The following is a 19,500-nucleotide window of genomic DNA, read 5'->3' on the forward strand; positions in this document are numbered from 1 at the left end:
TGTGTTTGTTTGTGTAACCGTTGTCGTGCCAAAAATAAATCGTCTGCCAAAAACTGATTGCCGTTTGCTGTTAAAGCTGTATCTCCCAAACCCAAGAGAGCCGGGCTTTGAAGCAAATTATACATATTGGGCAAACAGGGTCCAGGTCCGTCATGTAATGCCATTAGGCCCAAAACAAATGTTCTCATAGATTTTACATTGTAATTCAGAAGATTTTTTTTTAGGTTAATCAACTCCCCAGTTCAAACCTTGAATAGCCCTTATGTCCTTTCCTCCAGCCGTATGAATGAAGCTGAGACCATGAAGGCTGGTCCAACGGCTGGGAGGCGGGTTAAAGGAAGCGCTAGTGCGGTTGCTCTATAAATCCTATGGATTCAAGGAATCAACAGAAGATCAGGGGTGAGGACTAAGGAGCATGGTCTGCAAGTAACATCAAAATGTGGTGAGGAGAGCAAATTAGAATGAAGCAACAATGTAAAGAAGCCAACGTACAGATGGATGACACGTTAATACCCAATGAGATTGGTGCTGTCGTTTATGACTTTACTTTAATTACTATTTCCATTAATAACTAGAATGGTCCAGAAACTCACTGTATGGCTTTCCCTTCCGTCGCCGTTGTATGTTTCCAACGAGAGCTCGATGCTATGAAGATGTTATATCTAAATAAAGGTTTCGAAGTTGGAATGGTGTTTATATATATTGACATGAGGTGAGTACACGTATTGCACATTTTTTATGTTTATTATTAATTGGAACTTAATCAAATAATAACAACATGATAACACTCATTAGTTTACATAATCATACGTCTTCCACAAAGATTGCCATTGAAGTGAATCCAAAAGTGAACGGTAGTCTGACACGGGACATGGTCACAATCTACATTAAGTCTCATGTCCTTACACTGGAGTAGCACTCACTAGTTGATATCTTTCCTGTAAAAAAAAACTAAAATCAAGAACAAAAGCAAAGAAAGCTGTTCACTGATCATGTCTGTGTTACTTTTCTTTGGCAAGAACAGCTTTAAAACATCTTTTGGGAGAAACAAAAAATGGGCCTCTGACATTTTGACGAGAACAATGCTCCAAAGTAGAAACTTTACATTTTCAGAACAAATTCAGCCTTTTGCTTTTGTCCACTCAATCCCAGCTGTCTACAGCAGGTGATGGTAAAGACGTCCCCTTTAATTCCTGGGCTGGAACAAGATCTTCACAGTTGCACATTAATAATTGGAGGCTATTGTAGAAGCGGCACAGGCACTTAAAAGACATTGACACTGGCGTACAATCTGGTACAATAGTCATGCAGTGATACAACATGGCCAACAGGACCCGTGAGGTAATAATTAACATACTGAAGAGCTGAATGAAGCGTGGTCTACATCGATCCTGCCGCTTCTGCAGCAAAAAATACCCCAGTTTTAAACATTGAATACCCGTGCAACAGAAATAAAAGGGAACCAACTTTAGCATCAGATTGTATATGTACAGTCTTATAGAAATATACACATCTACCAATTAGTCATCTTTTCTACAGTGTTGCTTTGTCTTTAGCTATCAAGCTTGTCCACGGCTTTTGCGGGTGAAGGCAAAGCCATCCAGTTTGCATAAACACTATCATTGGCATATCTTGTAAAGACTGGATTAGTGGCATCATGTCTGTTGAGCGGTACCGGGCTCTTCTCAGGCCAGTTGGGGTATGACATGCCTAAAAACGAGAACATATCATTTTTCTGCACTCAGTGAAAGGTTAACAGCGTGCAGACAGTAAGGCTCTCAAATCAAACTCTGTGGTGTCTGTCTCTGAAACAAGTCCTGGTTTGACTCTCAGAGGTGTGCAGTTATGGCATTTTATGTTACATGAAGTGAAATGTCATATAATTTTCATATTCATTGAGTTTTTGTGATGCCCCTATTTGGACCTGTGACTCTCTTGATTTTACGGTTCAGAAGTGCAGGCGGACCACAAGTAACTGGTCCAATGTGTTCTTTACTTTGAATCAATGCCACCTGAGAGTTGCGTTCAAAAGCCTTACTGCTTCTCTGTTCAGCATTGTGAAATCAGTATAGATCAGTAGCTAAAATACATTAGAAAGACAGAAAATTTGAGACAATCTGAAACTAAAAAAACACAGTGAGTGATTGATTCAGCAAGGACCTGTTTCAAATGTTACACACTGCTTCTTCCAATGTGAACAAATAATGGAATGATGACAATGGAAATGTGATGGCGTGAAAACATGAACTATCTACAAATAAAATGCCGATGAAGCGTGAGTATGAGCAGTGCCATATAAATTAGAATGAAGGGTATTCCTCAATATTTACAAATGTAGCACTTTTGGTCAGCATTCATGTACATTAGAAGCAGGTCCAAGTAAAACACAAAGGTCAAGACACAAGATCTTTTTTTCACTGAGCCTCTCATTTACGGTGAAATGGGAGACAAGTCAGCGTTAATCAGCGAAAGGCATGCCGAGATCACAGTCACGCACACTTGACCACGGAAAAGCCAATCACATCTTGCCAAAAAAGAGAGCTTGTGTTGTGTGTCCTGTTTCTAAAATCTAGTAAATGCATGGGAGATTCTACCATAGAGCTTGTTTTCAATCCATGTGGAGGGGAGGGTTCGAGGGAGAGGGGCGTTATTACAGTCCACTAGTGGTGTGTCCTCTTCAGAGAGGGCGTCGTCGTACAGCAGGGCGTCGGCTGGCGTGGATGCCGCCAAATCCAGGTAATCCTGACAAGAGCAGACGAAGGTGGGATTTAGGCAGATTAGTGAGGCAAGGAATCCCAGCATGCTAAGGCTGTGCTCATGCTAAGGGTCACACAGTACGGTGAGGTCTACTCACAAAGGCCCTGGGGACATTTCTACTACATCAAGTGACATGCCCGCTACCTCTTTTTTGACAACAGAGAAGAACTAGCCTGCTGCATTCTGGGACGTCTGCATTCCCTTGTCCTTAAATGTTCTATATTTAGCCTTACTTCAATACTACGGGCCTGACTGGTATGCTCTGTGATTACGCGGCCCAAGGCCACATTTTAGGATTGCTCTTCAAACCCTAATTATGGTATCTAAAGCTTTTGGGAAGAGTGGCAGATCATACGGTGAAACACGCAGCATGTGTGTATGTGACTATAAACAGAGAGCCAACCGTACATGATGTCCACTAGAATGGATATACTGCTTATTATAGCTGCAAATCCAAAAGAAGTGGAAAGCAAAAAACTTTTTACAGCAAGATCTCAATGATGCATCACCAAAGTGTTGTCACAATTGTGGCAGTATTCAGTATTGCATGGAAAGCGGCTGATTAATAGCTCCTGCTTTCCTGTGGAAGAACATGAATAACTTATATTAATGTATCGTGTAACTTCATCATACCCGACTTTTCACCATCATCTTCTCCAGTTCTTTGCTGATGTCTGAGAATGTCTGCCTCTTCTCTGCTTCTTGTTTCCAGCATCGAAGCATGAGATTATACCTGTGGAGGAAAACGTTTTACAGTGCGTGAGAATAAGCATAATATAATCCTCGCAACAGTCATTTTCCATGACGGTTGGGGCTGTAATGTGGTGGAGGGGAGTTATTGAACTCAGAAGCGATGAGGAGATGCTGCAGAGTGACAGAGTGGAGCTCACATTTCCTCCGAGCAGTTCTCTGGTCTCTCCATCCTGTAACCAGTCTTGAGGAGGTTAAAGAGGCGTTCAGGAGCGATACCTGGGTATGGATTTCCTCCCAGTGTCACTATCTCCCATAACAGCACACCAAAGGACCAGCTGGAAGAAAACACAGGGGCTCATGAGACTATTTCAATAAATAGAGCATGGAATAATAATTGCTTTGAGGAATAATTCAACATTTTGGGAAATACCCATATTCACTTTCTAACTCTTGGCAAGAAAGTGAATAAGTGTATTTCCTAACATGACAAACTATTTCTTTAAATGTTTATTGTACTCACACATCACTTTGTGTTGTATAAATGTGATCAAACAAGGACTCTATTGCCATCCACTTAACGGGTATACGACCCTGGAAATAAGCAAAAGAGTTTGTTAAAACTGTTGATCTTTGTAAATATACCGAAATGAGTACTTTTCTGTGGCGGGTCTTTACCTTGCTCCTCTTAACATATGAGTCCTCTTCGTACACGTCTCTGGAGAGGCCAAAGTCTGAGATCTTCATCTTTCGCCCTTCAGCGACGAGAACGTTTCGTGCTGCGAGGTCCCTGTGAACAAGCTGTCGGACCAAAAGCCTCAATTAAAGCCACAAGACATTGCAAATGCTTACAGTACACACACTTCACACACACTGGAAGTGGATTCAACCTCACTCAGTGATTACACTCAAATGTACACTTATTACATCTATTTCAACTATTTCAGCACACATATTTTTTTTATTGATATTTATTTTGTTTGTCAAATACCTTCATTTCCGCCAAGTATTGCATGCCTCTGGAGATCTGCCATGAGAATGAGATCAGGTCGCCCATGGTGAGCGCCCTGTCGTCGGGGTTCTCCAGATAACTGGAGTTTCGGTTGGTGTCCCTTCCCATGTAACTCGGGCCAACTTTCCGACTCTCGCGCAGGAAGTTGCGGAGTGACCCATACTTGGCATATTCCACGATCAGATACAATGGACCTATTGAGAGGAATGCAGCGCTTTAGAGACCATGTGCAACACACATGCGCTGAAAGACGATAGCATGAGCGCTGATGTCTCACCGTCCTGACTGCACGCTCCAAACATCTTTATGACATGCGGATGGTTGACTTGCTTCAGCAAAGTGAATTCTGACAGCAGGTCACGCAGCTCACTATGAGAGGCGTTGTCTGTCATGGAGGAAAAGAAGGGATTGTAATGATGGAACCATTCCTCTCTCCTGGCATTCACTCCTCATATTTCACCGTTACTTTCCCCATCTCGTCTGGCCTCCGGCTGGCTCGTCTTACCTTTAAGCATTTTCACAGCCACAGTGGTGTAACCAGCTTTTCCTTTCAGCCTGAATGCTGTTGCCTTGACAACTTTCCCAAACTCTCCTTCTCCCAAAGTCTTGCCAAGTACAAGGTTTTTACGAGGAAACTCCCACTTAGGATCCTCCTGTTGAAAAACATAGGATTAGTGTTGACTTTTTAACCAGTTCAATATACTTTGCTTATGAAAAGTCGGTCGCGGGCCAAAAGAAGCAGCTTACTGGTATTTTAAAGTTTTCGGGCTCGATGGAGTCCTGCGAGCCCCGGCGAAGGTTGTTCGCAGGGAAGCTGATGGGGTAACCCTGAGCTGGCCGACGGAAAGTCATCTCAGCAGAGGCGATCGGGGGCTTCGGCGAGTTCTTGTGGTACCGGTGGATGAAGAATGAAGACAGGAGGATGGAGACGACGAAGGAGAGGAGCAGAGCCGTGGCGATGATGGTCTTACACATGTCGTCACATATCACCTCTGGTGGATTTCAAGAAAGTAGCAATCTATCTCTGGTTCATTCATGAAATGACATGAATAAGGACTCCTCTCAGAGGCGGTATTTCACTTGAATATTGACAGTTTAGTGTGATGTATGACGACTCACCGTCAACATTTTCCTTCTCACAAAAGCATCTCTCAGAGTAGCAGTAGCAGGTTCCATATCCAGCCTGGATCCCGTTCCTCAAGCCTCGTTCATGACCTCCGGTAACAGTTTCCTCTTCAGAGACAATACACAGTTAGCGTGCTCCTATTTACAGATGTGTACGTGACACAAAATTTTTACATTTGGGCAGAAATCCATCAGTATGATAAAAAGCAAGGCATGTGTGTCTTACTTGTACAGTCTTGTGGACATATTAACGCATCTTTGCTTTCAACTGCATCACAAAAGCTATCTGGACACGTCCTCAGGTCAGGGGAGCAGGTCGAGTAATTTTCAGAAATTCCTGGACCGTCAATACAAAGGAGAGTAAAACATAAGTGGGAAAACACGACCAGATGACAATGACGTATGGTCAGCTTGCTGTTAGCCTGAATCTACGTGCTCAAAAGCCATCATATGGTGATGCTGCTTGTATTTATCAAAATGAAGACCACATTTTTCGTTACTCGTTACTTCCTGTTGCAAAAAGGATGTTACTGGGAAAAATACACATGCTGGTTCTGATCCTTAGGCCACCGCATTTGGTTCTAATTAAATGACCTTAAGGTCTCATAAGTAATACGGACATGAGACAAAGATGTTTATGTGTTGATTAAATAAAACGTACCTTTCTCAGTGCCTTGCCTCCACTGGCATCGCCCTGTTGTTGCCCCCAGGCCTCGGACAGACTCACAGTCTCCTCGGTGTCTGTTTTCTGCACAGGACGGGAACTGCTGGCTCTCCTGACTGGCCTTGTTTGCTATGTGCAACGAGTTCCCAAAACACACACAACCAAAGCTTTGAAAGACAGCTAAGATCCCATTACGATGGGAAGAGTACACCTGTCTTTTTAAAACCAAAACAAATCATGAAATGTGAAGTGGGCCGTGACAGTCTCACCTTCAGCATCTAGTATGATGCGTATCTGCGTGCTGGCCTCCAGCTGCTTTTGATCCTCCTGAGCAACAACGAGGTACTGCAGGTCCTGGCACTCGGGCCTGTGCAGCGCCTCCGAGTCGTTCACGTAGAGCAGCCCCCACATCTCGTCCGGGGCCTGGGTGACGCCGATGGCTGCAAAGCAGGACTGCATGTCGGCAGACACGTTCTTATCTGGCACCTCGAGCCGGTATGTGACCCTGAAGCCATCAAACTGTTGGCAGTTTTCCACGCAGACTGTGCCGACCTGAGAGGAGATGGGTGGAGAGATTTAAAAGACAGGAGGTCATTTAAGTGGAAGGTTGGCATAATGCAAACATCTCGATGGACAACATTATTACAGAGATACTAATTCACGAAAGACAGTTTTTATTATTATTTGTACTTTTTAATACTGAGCCAGCAGGTGGCAGTCTCATTATGCTTGATAGCATTTTTTTAAGCTGTTTGAATGGCTGGGATTTCCAAATAGTGAATAGAAATAACATTGTGTAATATGTCACAGTTACATCTTATTGAGGAATAAAACCATTGCAGCATCTCAACTTTGATGCACGTTGCACTTTGCTATTGTACAGAAAGTGTTCACACTCTGTTGATGTTTTGCTTCCCTGCACATCTGTTTTAATCTTTCAACATTGAGGCTTTGTTTTAGCAAGCCTGAGCTCCTCAGCTAGACATCTTTATAATCTTCAAACAGGTTCAATTCAGTTTATTTTGTATAGCCCAAAATCACAAATTACACATTTGCCTCGGAGGGCTTTACAATCTTTACACATAGGACATCCCTGTCCCTGGACCTCACATCCGATCACGATCCAGATAATCACGATCCATGTCAGCAAAAAAAAAACAGGTGTGGCTCATCCAGCAGAAAGCTTTTGATGTGAATGACTAAAAACTTGAAAACATGTCTACCTACACTTTCAGACAGCAGCAGACTAAACAGAGAGTTGTAGATTTATATGACAAGCAGTCACGAGTACCTGAGCGTAGGAAGAAGCTCGGCTTGCCAATGTGAACATATGTGTGACGTTGGCGAAGCGGATGTGGACGGGTAAGATGGTGACGTTGAAGTGCAGCAACACTGTTCCCTCCAGACCAGGGTAGGTGGTATCATTTACCAGGTAGTCAAGCTGCAGGGTGCGATTTTCAGTCACATCCAGGTTCCTCTTCAGGACAAGCTCTAAAATCAAGGGCCAAACACACATATGTGGATGAAAAACTACAGTGTTCATAAATACTGATGATTTGTAGTCGCCCCAGGAATACTTACGGTAGTTGTGGACGGTCTCTCGAATTCCTCCAATAGCAGCTTTCTTTTCACTGAAAGTGTCTTTTATACCAAATGTGTCCTTTACCCATGGGTCATTATTGAGAAAGGTGCCCACATACTTATTGTAAATCTGGTCTGGAGGGTAGATAGGGGTTAAATCCCTGTCAAAGACCAGCAAAGCCCCAAAGGAGCCACCCTGAAGAAGAAGAAAAAAGAGTAAGAAATGTAAAGAAGATTTTTTTTTAGCCAACATTGTCATCCAAGCTGATCAGCTCCGTGTCATACTGGTCTCCTCACCTCTGTCCGGTTGAAGCCGATGATAACATCTACTGTGTCTGTTCCGTTCACGTACGGCGCATTGTCATCCTCGTCGTCGACATAGACATCCAGTGAAGTTTCCAGCTTGGTGATGAGCGTTTCTGTCCGGACTGTGCAAACCAGCAGCAGTCGGTAGCATTCGCTCTCCTCGCGGTCCAGCGGAGCCGTCACTATCAGCTCTGTGGTGCTCTCATTGACAGCAAATGGTGCCGGAGTATCTGCAGACAAGTGGATCCACCAAAGTCAGGTGTGTATGTGCCTGTGCAATGTACTTAGTCAGAGCGAGTATGGGTGTGATTTAATGCAAGAGTACTAACGGTTGCCACGATGGCTACCAGTGACATCAATGGAATGAAGGTTTTTAGCTAAAATGCTAACTAGTTTAACAGCAGCACAAGTTGATAAGAGTCATACAGTCATAAAATGATCAGTATTGCGTTCTACAGCAATAGTTACCTTACGTTGACTAACTTAGACACCATTCTGGTCATATCAGTAGTGTATTAAATTGAACAATGGTGTGTTTTCTTGTTTTTTAATTCAACTCTTCATTTGTAAGAGGAAGAACGGGCTATTTCCTATTTTAACATGTCCCACCTGATTCCACATTGTACATGATGGTGTAGTTGGGGCAGACGTTGAGTCTGGTGAGACGCCTGAGTTGCCGGAGGGCCCCCGGGAACCGGTTCTCCGTGATGTGTGGGTTGGAGGTGTCTCTGTGACGGAAGCACAGCTCCTTCAGATCTGTCTGAGCACACTGAGGCATCGTGGCATTAACAAAGTCCAGGGTGACCCGAGGGGGCTTCCCGATGCAAAGGGACTTCTTGGTGAAGGTAGGCATCACCATGGCGTGCAGGACCAACTTCGTAACGGACCATGAGTGTTGATCTGATGGGACATACAGCCAAGACAAAATCAAGCAGAGTTTTAATCTCAGACAGTGCTCTTTTTGATGACTAAGCTTCTTCTTTTTCGCCCATATGCAATTACATTATCATCCTGAGGGCAGAGACCTGAACATGGAGCCAAAGCATTATGCAAAAGGGATAAACGTCAAAACACTAATTCACTCTCATGTGTCAGGGACACATGGCACTGAAAAGAGACTATACATTGCCATTAAAATGCTCGCATCCGACTCACTTAGCACGGCGAAGTCGCTCTCCTCCAGGGTTTTGCTCAAGGACAGAATTCCAGTGTTGATGTCCAGGTTGAACCAGGAGCTGAAGGCTGGACGTCTGGAGTAGCACAGGTAGAAATGCGGCTGCTCAGAGGCGTTGTCCTTCATGGCGTGGACCTGGAGGATCGGCGTCCCCGCCAGCTGGCCAACATACACCGTCTCAAAGTACTCATTCTGAGGGAAGTACAGCCCTGTTGCTCCTGCAGGAAGAAGAAACAACCAGGAGTTTAAAAACAGCCAGCCATGGTGAATCACAAGGGGGGGAGGGAGGGTTTAGTTACATTCCCTTTAAGGGAAACATTGTGATCACTGAAAATAAGGTCTGACATTAGATAATGTAATGTAGAGTATCATTACAGAGCAGGATAACAGCAGTTATCAGACATCTCTTTCTGGATATTTAACAGTGGGAACAATACCCACTGACAATGCTGTCTGGCCACTGAATGGAAATTAACACATACATGGAATATGACAGATTAATTTTTTCTTCTTCTGCTCCTCTGATACGTCTGTCATCTCCCCCGTTAGCGGATATTGAAAGGAGGGCTCAAATGACACTTATGCAGCTCTTTTAATGAATCTCTCATACGGTCAATAACATGTGGTTTCCGATTCTCCTTGTGTTCACCTTGAGAAGTTTAATTACAAGGGATAACACGATATGGAGGAGAGATGAATCATTACCTGCCAGAGGGGGGTGTGCATGAGTGTTGAGGAAATCCATAAGGAGCTATACAGACTGTGTGTTTTACAGGAAAATGGAGATGTGAGTGTTCCTCCTGTAATTATATCCCTGTTGTGTTCCTCTTTGACGACGGTAGGCGACCATTTAGGGAACGCACTAATGTCATTAGCAGGCAGCAAAACTAGATTTTCTATTTCTGTTGGTGCAGTTGAGGCCTCAGCTCTGGTTTCAGACATTGATTTAATTTCGCGGGGGTTGGATGACAGGAGGCCGAGCTGATGGATACAATGTGGCCGTCCTTCCTGAAGGATGGAGACATACTCAGGGATGCTGCAGCCCTTTTTATTAAAAGTGTTCCCGAGACAAAAACAAACAACAGGCCACTTGTTTGTTAATCTTGCTGAGGTGGTGGGTGTCAGTTTCATGGCTCAGATTTGAGGGATGGTTTTCCATTTGCTAAATTTACCGCAACCGAACCAGAAGCGTTCAGCTTGAAAAATGTCTTGAGGCTTTATCGGGTTTAGGTTTGCTTTATTGTTTTTTCTTAGGTATTTAGACCTGATAGACGCCACCCCAAAGGGTTTCCTTAGATGTGTTCAATCCCCTGTCTTGGTCGTACTGGTAGAAACCCCAAGGTAAAAAAAAACTTTAATAATATACTCAAAAAGGTATACAAGCACAAGCTGAGAAAGGACTAAAATAATATGAAATTGATGATACAACTGTTTATACTGTCTATATTGTTATACTACTCATACTGTTATTATTCTTTATTTATTCTTTATCTATTGTTTGTACTGTTGTTTATCAAGAACATTGCAATGCACTTTTATTGCTTTTTTTGCACTTCTGGTGTAATGCTAAAACTGCATTTCGTTGTCCTAGGTGTGCAATGAAAATAAAGTTGAATCCAAATCTGAATCTGAATAGAATAAAAATAATATAAAAGAGATTTCATATAAGTTATTTCATGAAAGGCAGCACTGTAATAGGTCATTCATCAATTGCATGACTCTTTAACTAAAAGTCTCCACTATGTTGGACAAAATCTGAAAATGCATCCTAGAAAATAGAAATTGTTTGCAGCAATGGATGCTATACTTACCCGCAATGAACATTAAGGTTGATCAAATTGGATATGTTTGCTTCCTGAGTTGCATAACTGAGGATATCATTCAAAGTGCATTTGGGATGTTATCAAGCTGGAGAGTTCAAACCAGACCAAAACAGCATGAAGAGATGATCTTGAGTTTCCTCCTAAGTGAAACAACATTGATTCAAATGCACCAGAGATTGTTTGATACCTCTGAGTCTGAGAAAAAGCATTTTACTCGAAACACTGTACTTTTAAGAGTGTTATAAAATAGTACAGTGCTGCAAGGCCTTGGCAGGCAGAAACACATTGTTCAACATGGTTAGATGGCTTTACTATAGTAGTACAACATGGGCTAGAGTTTCTGTTTCATTGCTGTGAAAACACTTAAAATCTCTCAGCAACTTCTATATTCTGTATCTTTACTTGAGTTAACTTCTAATAATAAATCGGAGTTCAAGGAGTAAAATAACTGAATATGATGTTTTTATGTGAGAAAATATAGGAAGTTAATTGCAGAAAAGCATGAAATCTCAGCGAAGGTCTCCATCAATATACTTAAAATGGCCTTTAGAGGGAGCCATTATCTCACTGACAAAGGCCCAATAAGAGTGGAGAACTGTAGCTTAATCATCATCATAATACATTATTAGACTAATGCTTGTATTCATTTGATAAGAAGCTCAAGATCTTGGATTACATTCTGTCTTTAACAAGCTGGATATATATTCCTTTCAACAGCCCTGTTTAATGTTAATAAAGAAATACATTGAATCCACAGACATGACACCGTCATGAATCAAACCGAACGGATGACAGCAGCTCAACAAATATAACTAGAGGGTCCGACATGTGAACCAGTGAGAGCTGGATGTGTTTATGATGCCGGCCTTGGCTCGAAGCCACGATGTCTGGACCCCCATACAACACAATTTGTTTATATCATTCAAAATTCAATTTCTTTCCAGGACTGAAGCCAACATAGAGCAAGCAGTTTATACCAAAACTAATTAATTGAATGGATCAAGCAGGCCTCTCTTAGCAAATGGCATCTTTGGTCTGTGTAACCATGATGAAGATTTTCCAAAAGTATGACTCATTAGCTTCCCTAAATGATGCGCAACAATATCGGAAATACAGATCGTGACGACATTTCACCACGCACGAAAGATGAAAGACGCAGCACAGGTTTCATTTCAACTCTGTGTCTGAGGAACACTGAACAATGTTCTTTCCAGATTTTGACATATACGTGGACAATGGGCTGTTTTGGGAACAGCCTTGACTTCCCATAACTCAAAGTGTGTACACATTACCACCTTAAGCAAACCTTTTACAGCCTCCAAGCAGCAATAAAACTGACGCTTAGCTGCCATATACTGTGTCATTTCTTCAAAAGCCGGAGTAAGTAATTTTTGCAAATAAAGCCAGTGTTTGAACTGGAGGACTCAATCTGTGTTTACAAAAGATATCATATACTGCTGAGTATATATATAGAAACTGAACTCATATGTCACTTGTTCGGGGGATTAAAAACAACAACAACAGGAGGAAGAAAAAAAACTTTCACTCATCTATACACGTATGCCTTTGACGATGGCAGTTTTGTTTGAGTTAATTATGGCATGTGTCAGTTCTGTTTCATACTTTAACTGTGGAAGGACAAAAAGGACACAAGCTCATCACAAAATAATCTGAAGCCATGTGCTCAGTCAGCCACAGACCACAGCGTGTCTAGGACTGGTCCGAGCTGATAGGGTGGGACGCCCTCTCCGTTGTCCCAGACAAAGACAGGAACTCAATTAGCTCAATGCGTCCTTGGGCTGATAGATTTACCAGCTATGAGCTCATGGACTCGACTAACCCACAGGCTGCCTCTACCTCTGTGAATGTCCTTCTAAGTCTCAATGAAAAAAAACGTTGGATCTCCCACCCAGACGTCCTCACTGAGCCTCCTTGTCAACAGCAGGAGAAGTGCATGATTCATTCCCTCACTAATCTTGCTCGTAGACTGGAGCTCCTGCGGTGAGAGATCGGCCCGGTGCCCTTTCTCTCCCAAGGTCAACGTGCGCTGCATCTGTCCCTGGTAACGACCCACTGAAAAGGCCCTGTATCTGGCAACAGACCGATCAATAACCTTACTAATCAACAGTGATGCTGATTGTTTTCCACTGATGAGACAGACGGGGAGAACGGCTGATGGCCGCACGTTGCGCGCAATCATCTCTGTGGCCCGTAATATGGACCCTTTTGTTCAGCCTCATGGCCACATGGATATTACATCTACGGTTTATTTCACAGCCACAGTTTAGTCCTTCAATATCCACATTTTCAAATAATCCATTAATTAATACAAAGTAGGTGCAGCATAGCATGGTGAAATAAACACAATAAATATCATAATCACTCTGAAACTTATCGCAATTACTCGGCTTCCAAAGATGTAACAGTTATGGGAATGGTTCTCGTCAAGGATTAAATTAACCAAAAAATTTGCACATTGAGCTATAAATCCACTTATAAAAGCTTTTATTGATCATAATGTTTGGAAATCTCTCCCTCTTGGTTTCCTGTGCCAGCATGCACAATTGCTTCGTCATTTCACGCTGGGTCCAGAACCTGGATTTAATATAGTCCTGATTGTGATTATTTTAATTTTAAAACAGTGAGGCGTAATAAGGAAAGACAGTCATATCCTGTTATGATCCAGCTTTCATCAGAGTAATACCATATCTCATCTCAGTTGGGAGGAGGTAGTCAGGCTCCAGGTAGATTACTCAGGTTACCATTAAGCATACCGTAACATAATAATCAATTACACCATAATGTAATCCAATTAGCCCTCAGACAATACAAGAGCTAAGATCCAATGAACCATGTTCATCAGTCATCAAGCAATCTAATAGAACATCTCCTCGGGGGTTAGCTGCAAGTTCAAATTCAGTTTAAGAATTCCTGTGGGAGTGACAGTAGCATCAAAAATTGAACACGTGGTGCGTCATGGAGCTCCTGACTGAGTTTGACGCAGTGGTCATTAGACTGCTTTGATAAAACATCTCCATCTGCATCACAGCGGAGGTACAACGCCATCAGATTCACGCACACAGAAGTAGACAAAGACATTAGCTGCTTGTGGCGAAATGCAGTTATGTGATCATTAAATATTTAAGATATCATGCAGTACCGATAAAGTAAAAAGAACACTGTAGAGATGACTAGTACTTTTAGTTTCTGACTGCTGCTACGTCGTGTGTCCCCACATCAGGTTTCACAGTGAATCTGATGGATTACAGTATGGAAACAGAGGGAGGGCCGCAGCTTCATGGCAGAGAACGCAGGGCGCTGAATGGAAGTGACGCTCTCAGAGTTTCTGGGACTGGCAGGTGGTGGAAAAATAATTTCCACCATGTTTACCCACTTCAGTAAAGTGAAGGAGCAAACAAATGGACATAGGGTGATGCCAGGGTGTGGCCGGAGGAGGGGCCTGCACACAGCAGCATTCTCATTTTGACAGAAAGAGACAGGATTTAAATGAGGTTTGAATTTAAAAAAGAAACCAGTCCCAACGATTGTCACATTAATGGCAATAAATGTGTAAATTAGATTAGATTAGATATTCCTTTATTAGTTTCGCAGTGGGGAAATTCCAGGATTACAGCAGCAAACAGCGTAAAGTGCACACAAGAGACATAGTAATATAAATACATTTCAAGCTGGTACACTTAGCACCTTTTAAAAGTGTTTCAAAAGAAAAACTACAATCATAACCGACATCCACTTCTGCAGTGACATACGACCACGTGGAATCAAATGAGCTGAGCTCGCTCTATTGTTTTGTTCATTGTTGTAAACGATGGGTCAAACACAGCGCGCACCACTGGGCGACTGGAAAATAACTTGTCAAGGCCCGTGTGAAACGAGGGGACTAAATACCCTCAGGGCAAAATTTCAATCAATGTCTCCTTGTCCTTTCACCACAGCAAATTAGATTCTACCCATGCATGAGAGGGAAGTGTGACCCTGAACTGACTAGAGGATCAGGCGGAGAGCTTTGACAGGTAGGAGCGGCATCCAGCAGCAGCAACACCCCACAGTTAGAGGTTGGGGAGAAGACTCTCAGCAGTGGAAGTAATAGTGCAGTGAGAGGTGTCCCTCCATCCTAAAAACCACAACTGGTTCAGTTTGATCAAAACCTTACAAATGTGACGATGCGTTATTGACAATATTTTCTTGATTAAACATGGCTTGCTCTGGCAAAAGGAGAAGCTATAACTGAAAGATAAAGCATCAAACTTTGAAAGACTGAAACTGCTGCATCACTGCTCTGATGTGGATCATTTGTATAGCTTATTATCCTCTCAGGGACACGGAGGGAAGCTGAGGCTGTTGTGAGCCACACTTTTTTACAAAAGGCAATACACTAAACACCCAAAACAATATATGTTCCCTGTGCCAGTGCCATAGACAAGTAAGGGAATTATTTAGTTTTCAGAGATACACAAAGAGAAGCAACGCGGTTTACTTAATTAAATATAAAAAGATAAACTCTCCAGCAAAAAACTTGTCTCTTGATGTTTTCCAATTATACTAAAAGAGACGTACTGACAGCAAGACTAGAACATTGATAAGATTTATAATGCCTCCATAGGCAGCACAAGACAGAAGCTTTACTAAATCATATAATGTAATAAGGAGCTAAAACAAATAGCAGCATGTACCAAATGAGATTTATTGGTCTGGTCCTCCTCAAGAGGAAAAGATGCTGATGAAAATGATCATCTTAAGGGCAGGAGGAAGGAGGAGTCGCGGCTTCCTCTCGGACGGCGGGTCATCACCGGGGATTACCACTTGGTTAAGGTTTCAGAGGTCATAGGGCAAAGCAGGGGCAAAGTTACAGTTGCAAGGTCACGGTGTAAGATACACGGATCGATGCTTTTATGTGAAAACATCTGTGGCTCTTCTTGTGGAACTGATGGGTTACACAGAAGTGTCTGTTAAAAGGATTTGGTAGCATTTCAATAAAGGCTTCTACCAGGTTTAGTCACATACGGTATTATTGAGCTTCAATTCAATCATTTTGTTAAATTCTGAAAAGCAAACCGGTCCATAAGCCCCTTCGTTTCTTTTAACTGTGCAAGTCATGAGATCTCATAGCCAGCCTCCATTGAAACATTTCATTTTTAAAGCACACTTGAAACTCCATCTGCTTCTTCCTAATATCAAAAGTTCAGATCTTAACAATGACTGAACAAAGATTTCAGTACCTGGAACTTCCGGTCAGACATTGATTGTGAGAAAACATGTCTCTGGCCACATACTCCTTTTAATTCACTTCTTATTTGTTGGACTTCTTTTGCTTGACTCTGCTCGTAAGTGCACGGGGACGCAGCCACATGTAAAAATGCTGATTACTCTTATGGTGAACGCTGATTGCCAATTTCCTCTGTTTGATTACCTCAGCAAGAAACACTTAACTAATGAGTTACCTGGAACCGCGAGGGTGGGAATTACCAAACAACAACTTTCGTTTTCATCAATCGAACCCGCATGGATTCTATCAAATATTTAATAAAAGATAATTAAAAAAAAACACGCTTAAGAGCTTAAGTGATGCAAAAAGTGCACCACAACTTGATTCGATCACTTAAAAGATGACACACACATTTATGAAACTAATTTGGAGATTAAACAATTCATAAAGAAGTGTGCAGAAGAAAATAGCCATATTGCTCATGACGTCAACCTCTAAAAAAAACCTCTAAAAGTGAAATAAAAAACAATCTGCTTGAACAAATACAGCTCAAATCAATATGATGTGTCTGATGTTTGAGGGCAGTTAAAGTTTGACGTGCTCTGGACTATGTGTGCTCGTGCACAACAGGCGATGTTTTCCTAAAGAAAACAAACAGCCAGTGTTTGCCCAGAGATAGGAGCAGCTGCTGCACACCTGCCCGCAGCGCGCCTCTCCTCTCCGTGCACGAGTGTGGGTCTTTTGTTGCAACAAACGGGCAGGTGAGGAGCGCCGCATTTACGTAAGGTGTATAGGTTTCAGCACCCATTTAATTACCATCACGTCCTTGAACTGGACCCTCTGTGCTCATCTATAAATACCGGGAGGAGCCGTGTAACAATACGCGCAGAACAAAGCATGTAGATGTAGATGTGAGCAGGAGCATCATGTCTCCTGTAAGGGGGATGTGAGAACACTCTCAGGGCCCTGCAGCACTGACAGCCACGCTGTCTCTCCCAGTGAGAAATAAGCAGAGAGCATTACATTCAACGGTGGCACCTTAGAAATGTCGTTAATCATTTTAACAACACTGCAGGAAAGTGCTCCCTTGGGCGTTTACGTACAGGCCCGTAGTTTATTAGTGTGAGCCCGGTTTTGCGGGCATGACATAGCTCTGACCCATCCACGTGAACACGAACACCCTCTTCACGCCTCAATTCCACTAAAAGACGGTGATCGTCCCAATGTTACACTTTACACATTGTAGAAGGCGCTCATAGTAACCTCAGTTAAGACAAAGTCCAAAAACAAATCCAGGCATTCCACACAATGGCCTATATTTGTCCAAGCATCATTTGGCATACTTGCCACACACTGAGATTTGCACACTCCTGAGCTATGAGAGACACTTTAAATATAGACGGCATGGGAGGACAGTGTTGGTACAGTTGGGCTGTGGGATTGGGAACGGGATTATAATATTATGCTATATGGCTGTTGTGTTCATTGGACTCCAGGTTGCAGTGTGCCATACCACGCATAACAGCGCGCGCACAATGCAAGGATCACTTTCTGCAGCGCGAAACAATGACAACTTTGTGTTCGTGCCATTTCAGACTCTTCTGGGGGAAAGACAGCCTTCAAACTCACTCAGCGTCCAACATGTTGCAATTTAGCAAAGCTATTTAGTTTCACACATGAGCAGACAGTGTCATGTGTAGTTTATGTGTCAGTTGCCATCTAGACTTCAGGTCCACTGGCTCCGTTTGTTGCAATTCACACATCTTTCCTCCCGGCATCGCACTTCATTTCCCCCCTCAAGGACTTTCAGTTTTGCAGAGAATTATACATTTAGTGAATTTAGAGAGCATCCCAAATCAAAACGTATTTTATTTTATACTAAGTAATTGCCTTTCTGACTGCCAGGAGATTAAGAAGATGGTTTAAACAAAAAATGATGCTGTCAGATGGACAGATAATGTCTCAAACGGGATTTAGGATTACAAAAGACAATTAATGATTCTCTATTCTTTAACATATTTTTTATTTTATTTACAAGAACAAGCATTATTGTTGTTATTTTCCCCCTATATTTCTCAAGTAAACCACTAATTGCAAACCCTCTTCAGTGCGACATATATATATATATATATATATATATATATATATATATATATATATATATATATATATATATATATATAATATCGTGTGGCCCCTCGTGTGCGTAAATCTAAAGATGAAGCTTACCTTCCAGCAGCAGCAGCAGCACGACGATGTTTCCCCGAGAGAAACCACAACTTGACCCCATATTCGCGAACCATAAGTGAAAGTTTCTGAACGAAAATGAGATTCACAAAAAGTTCCTTCGAGCGACCAATAAAAAAAAAAAGAGAAAAGAAGAATAAGAAAAAAACATCAAAATAATCAAACCGTTCAAAGAAAACAAGGCGTTGTATAAACCAGTGTGTGTCCTGTGCGCGCGGCTCCGGGCAGGGGATGAAATCCTCAGTGTCCCGTAGACGCGCTGTGTGCGCGGCTCCAGTGGCTGCTGGCTGCTGGCTGCTGGCTGCTGGCTGACTGGCTGGCTGGCCAGGGGGAGGAGGCTGACTGCTCCTGCTCACTGCCCCGCTGCGTCCGCAGCAGCAGGCAGCACAGCATCTACATTTAAGAGCATCATCTAACAGCAGGTCAGTCACCTCATTAACACTCTGCAGGGGGAAAAATATTAACAATTATCATTAAATGGCGAATTTGAAAGCTGCAGGCAAAAAAAAGGGTATCAGGTGTGCTCATTTTAATCACTGCTTCATTATTGCAGCTCTGTCATCATGGATGTATGAACTGTATCATTATTTCACAACTAGCCCCAAATGACATTAACATAGTCACGTCAGTGGATTCGAACATTTTTAAAAAGGTCTATTTGAGAACAAGGTGACAGCGGCCCAGCATCTGGTTATCTCCTGCCAATGGGGATGCAGGGCTGAATGATGAACCATTTCACTGCTGAGCTGCAGCCCCCAAAACACCATGAATTAGTTCTACTTCCCTTATAACTAGCAAACATGTGCAAGCTCATAAATTTCACTTTTAGGTCCCAGAACCAAATCACTTAATTTTGTAAGGCCAGCTGTGTGACTCTGGTCAAACTCTGTGGGA

General features: G+C 42.5%; 1 protein-coding gene across 1 annotated transcript; it reads right to left on the reverse strand.

Moving 5' to 3' along the window:
• Positions 1-815: 815 nt before the first annotated feature.
• On the reverse strand, positions 816-18,676 carry ret (ret proto-oncogene receptor tyrosine kinase). The gene is made up of 20 exons (XM_079229274.1): positions 18,589-18,676; positions 9,291-9,527; positions 8,745-9,035; positions 8,127-8,365; positions 7,830-8,025; positions 7,540-7,739; positions 6,518-6,800; positions 6,246-6,377; positions 5,811-5,921; positions 5,579-5,692; positions 5,207-5,451; positions 4,965-5,112; positions 4,737-4,844; positions 4,439-4,653; positions 4,126-4,248; positions 3,971-4,041; positions 3,648-3,785; positions 3,391-3,490; positions 2,595-2,742; positions 816-1,710 (listed from the first exon to the last, which is right to left on the reverse strand). Exons 1-20 carry the CDS (start codon positions 18,647-18,649, stop codon positions 1,553-1,555), a joined length of 3,318 nt encoding a protein of 1,105 aa, XP_079085400.1. The 5' UTR covers positions 18,650-18,676; the 3' UTR covers positions 816-1,552.
• Between the last annotated feature and the right edge of the window lie 824 nt (positions 18,677-19,500).

This window comes from Taurulus bubalis (assembly GCF_910589615.1).
Source record: "Taurulus bubalis genome assembly, chromosome: 14".
Taxonomy (NCBI): Eukaryota; Metazoa; Chordata; class Actinopteri; order Perciformes; family Cottidae; genus Taurulus; species Taurulus bubalis.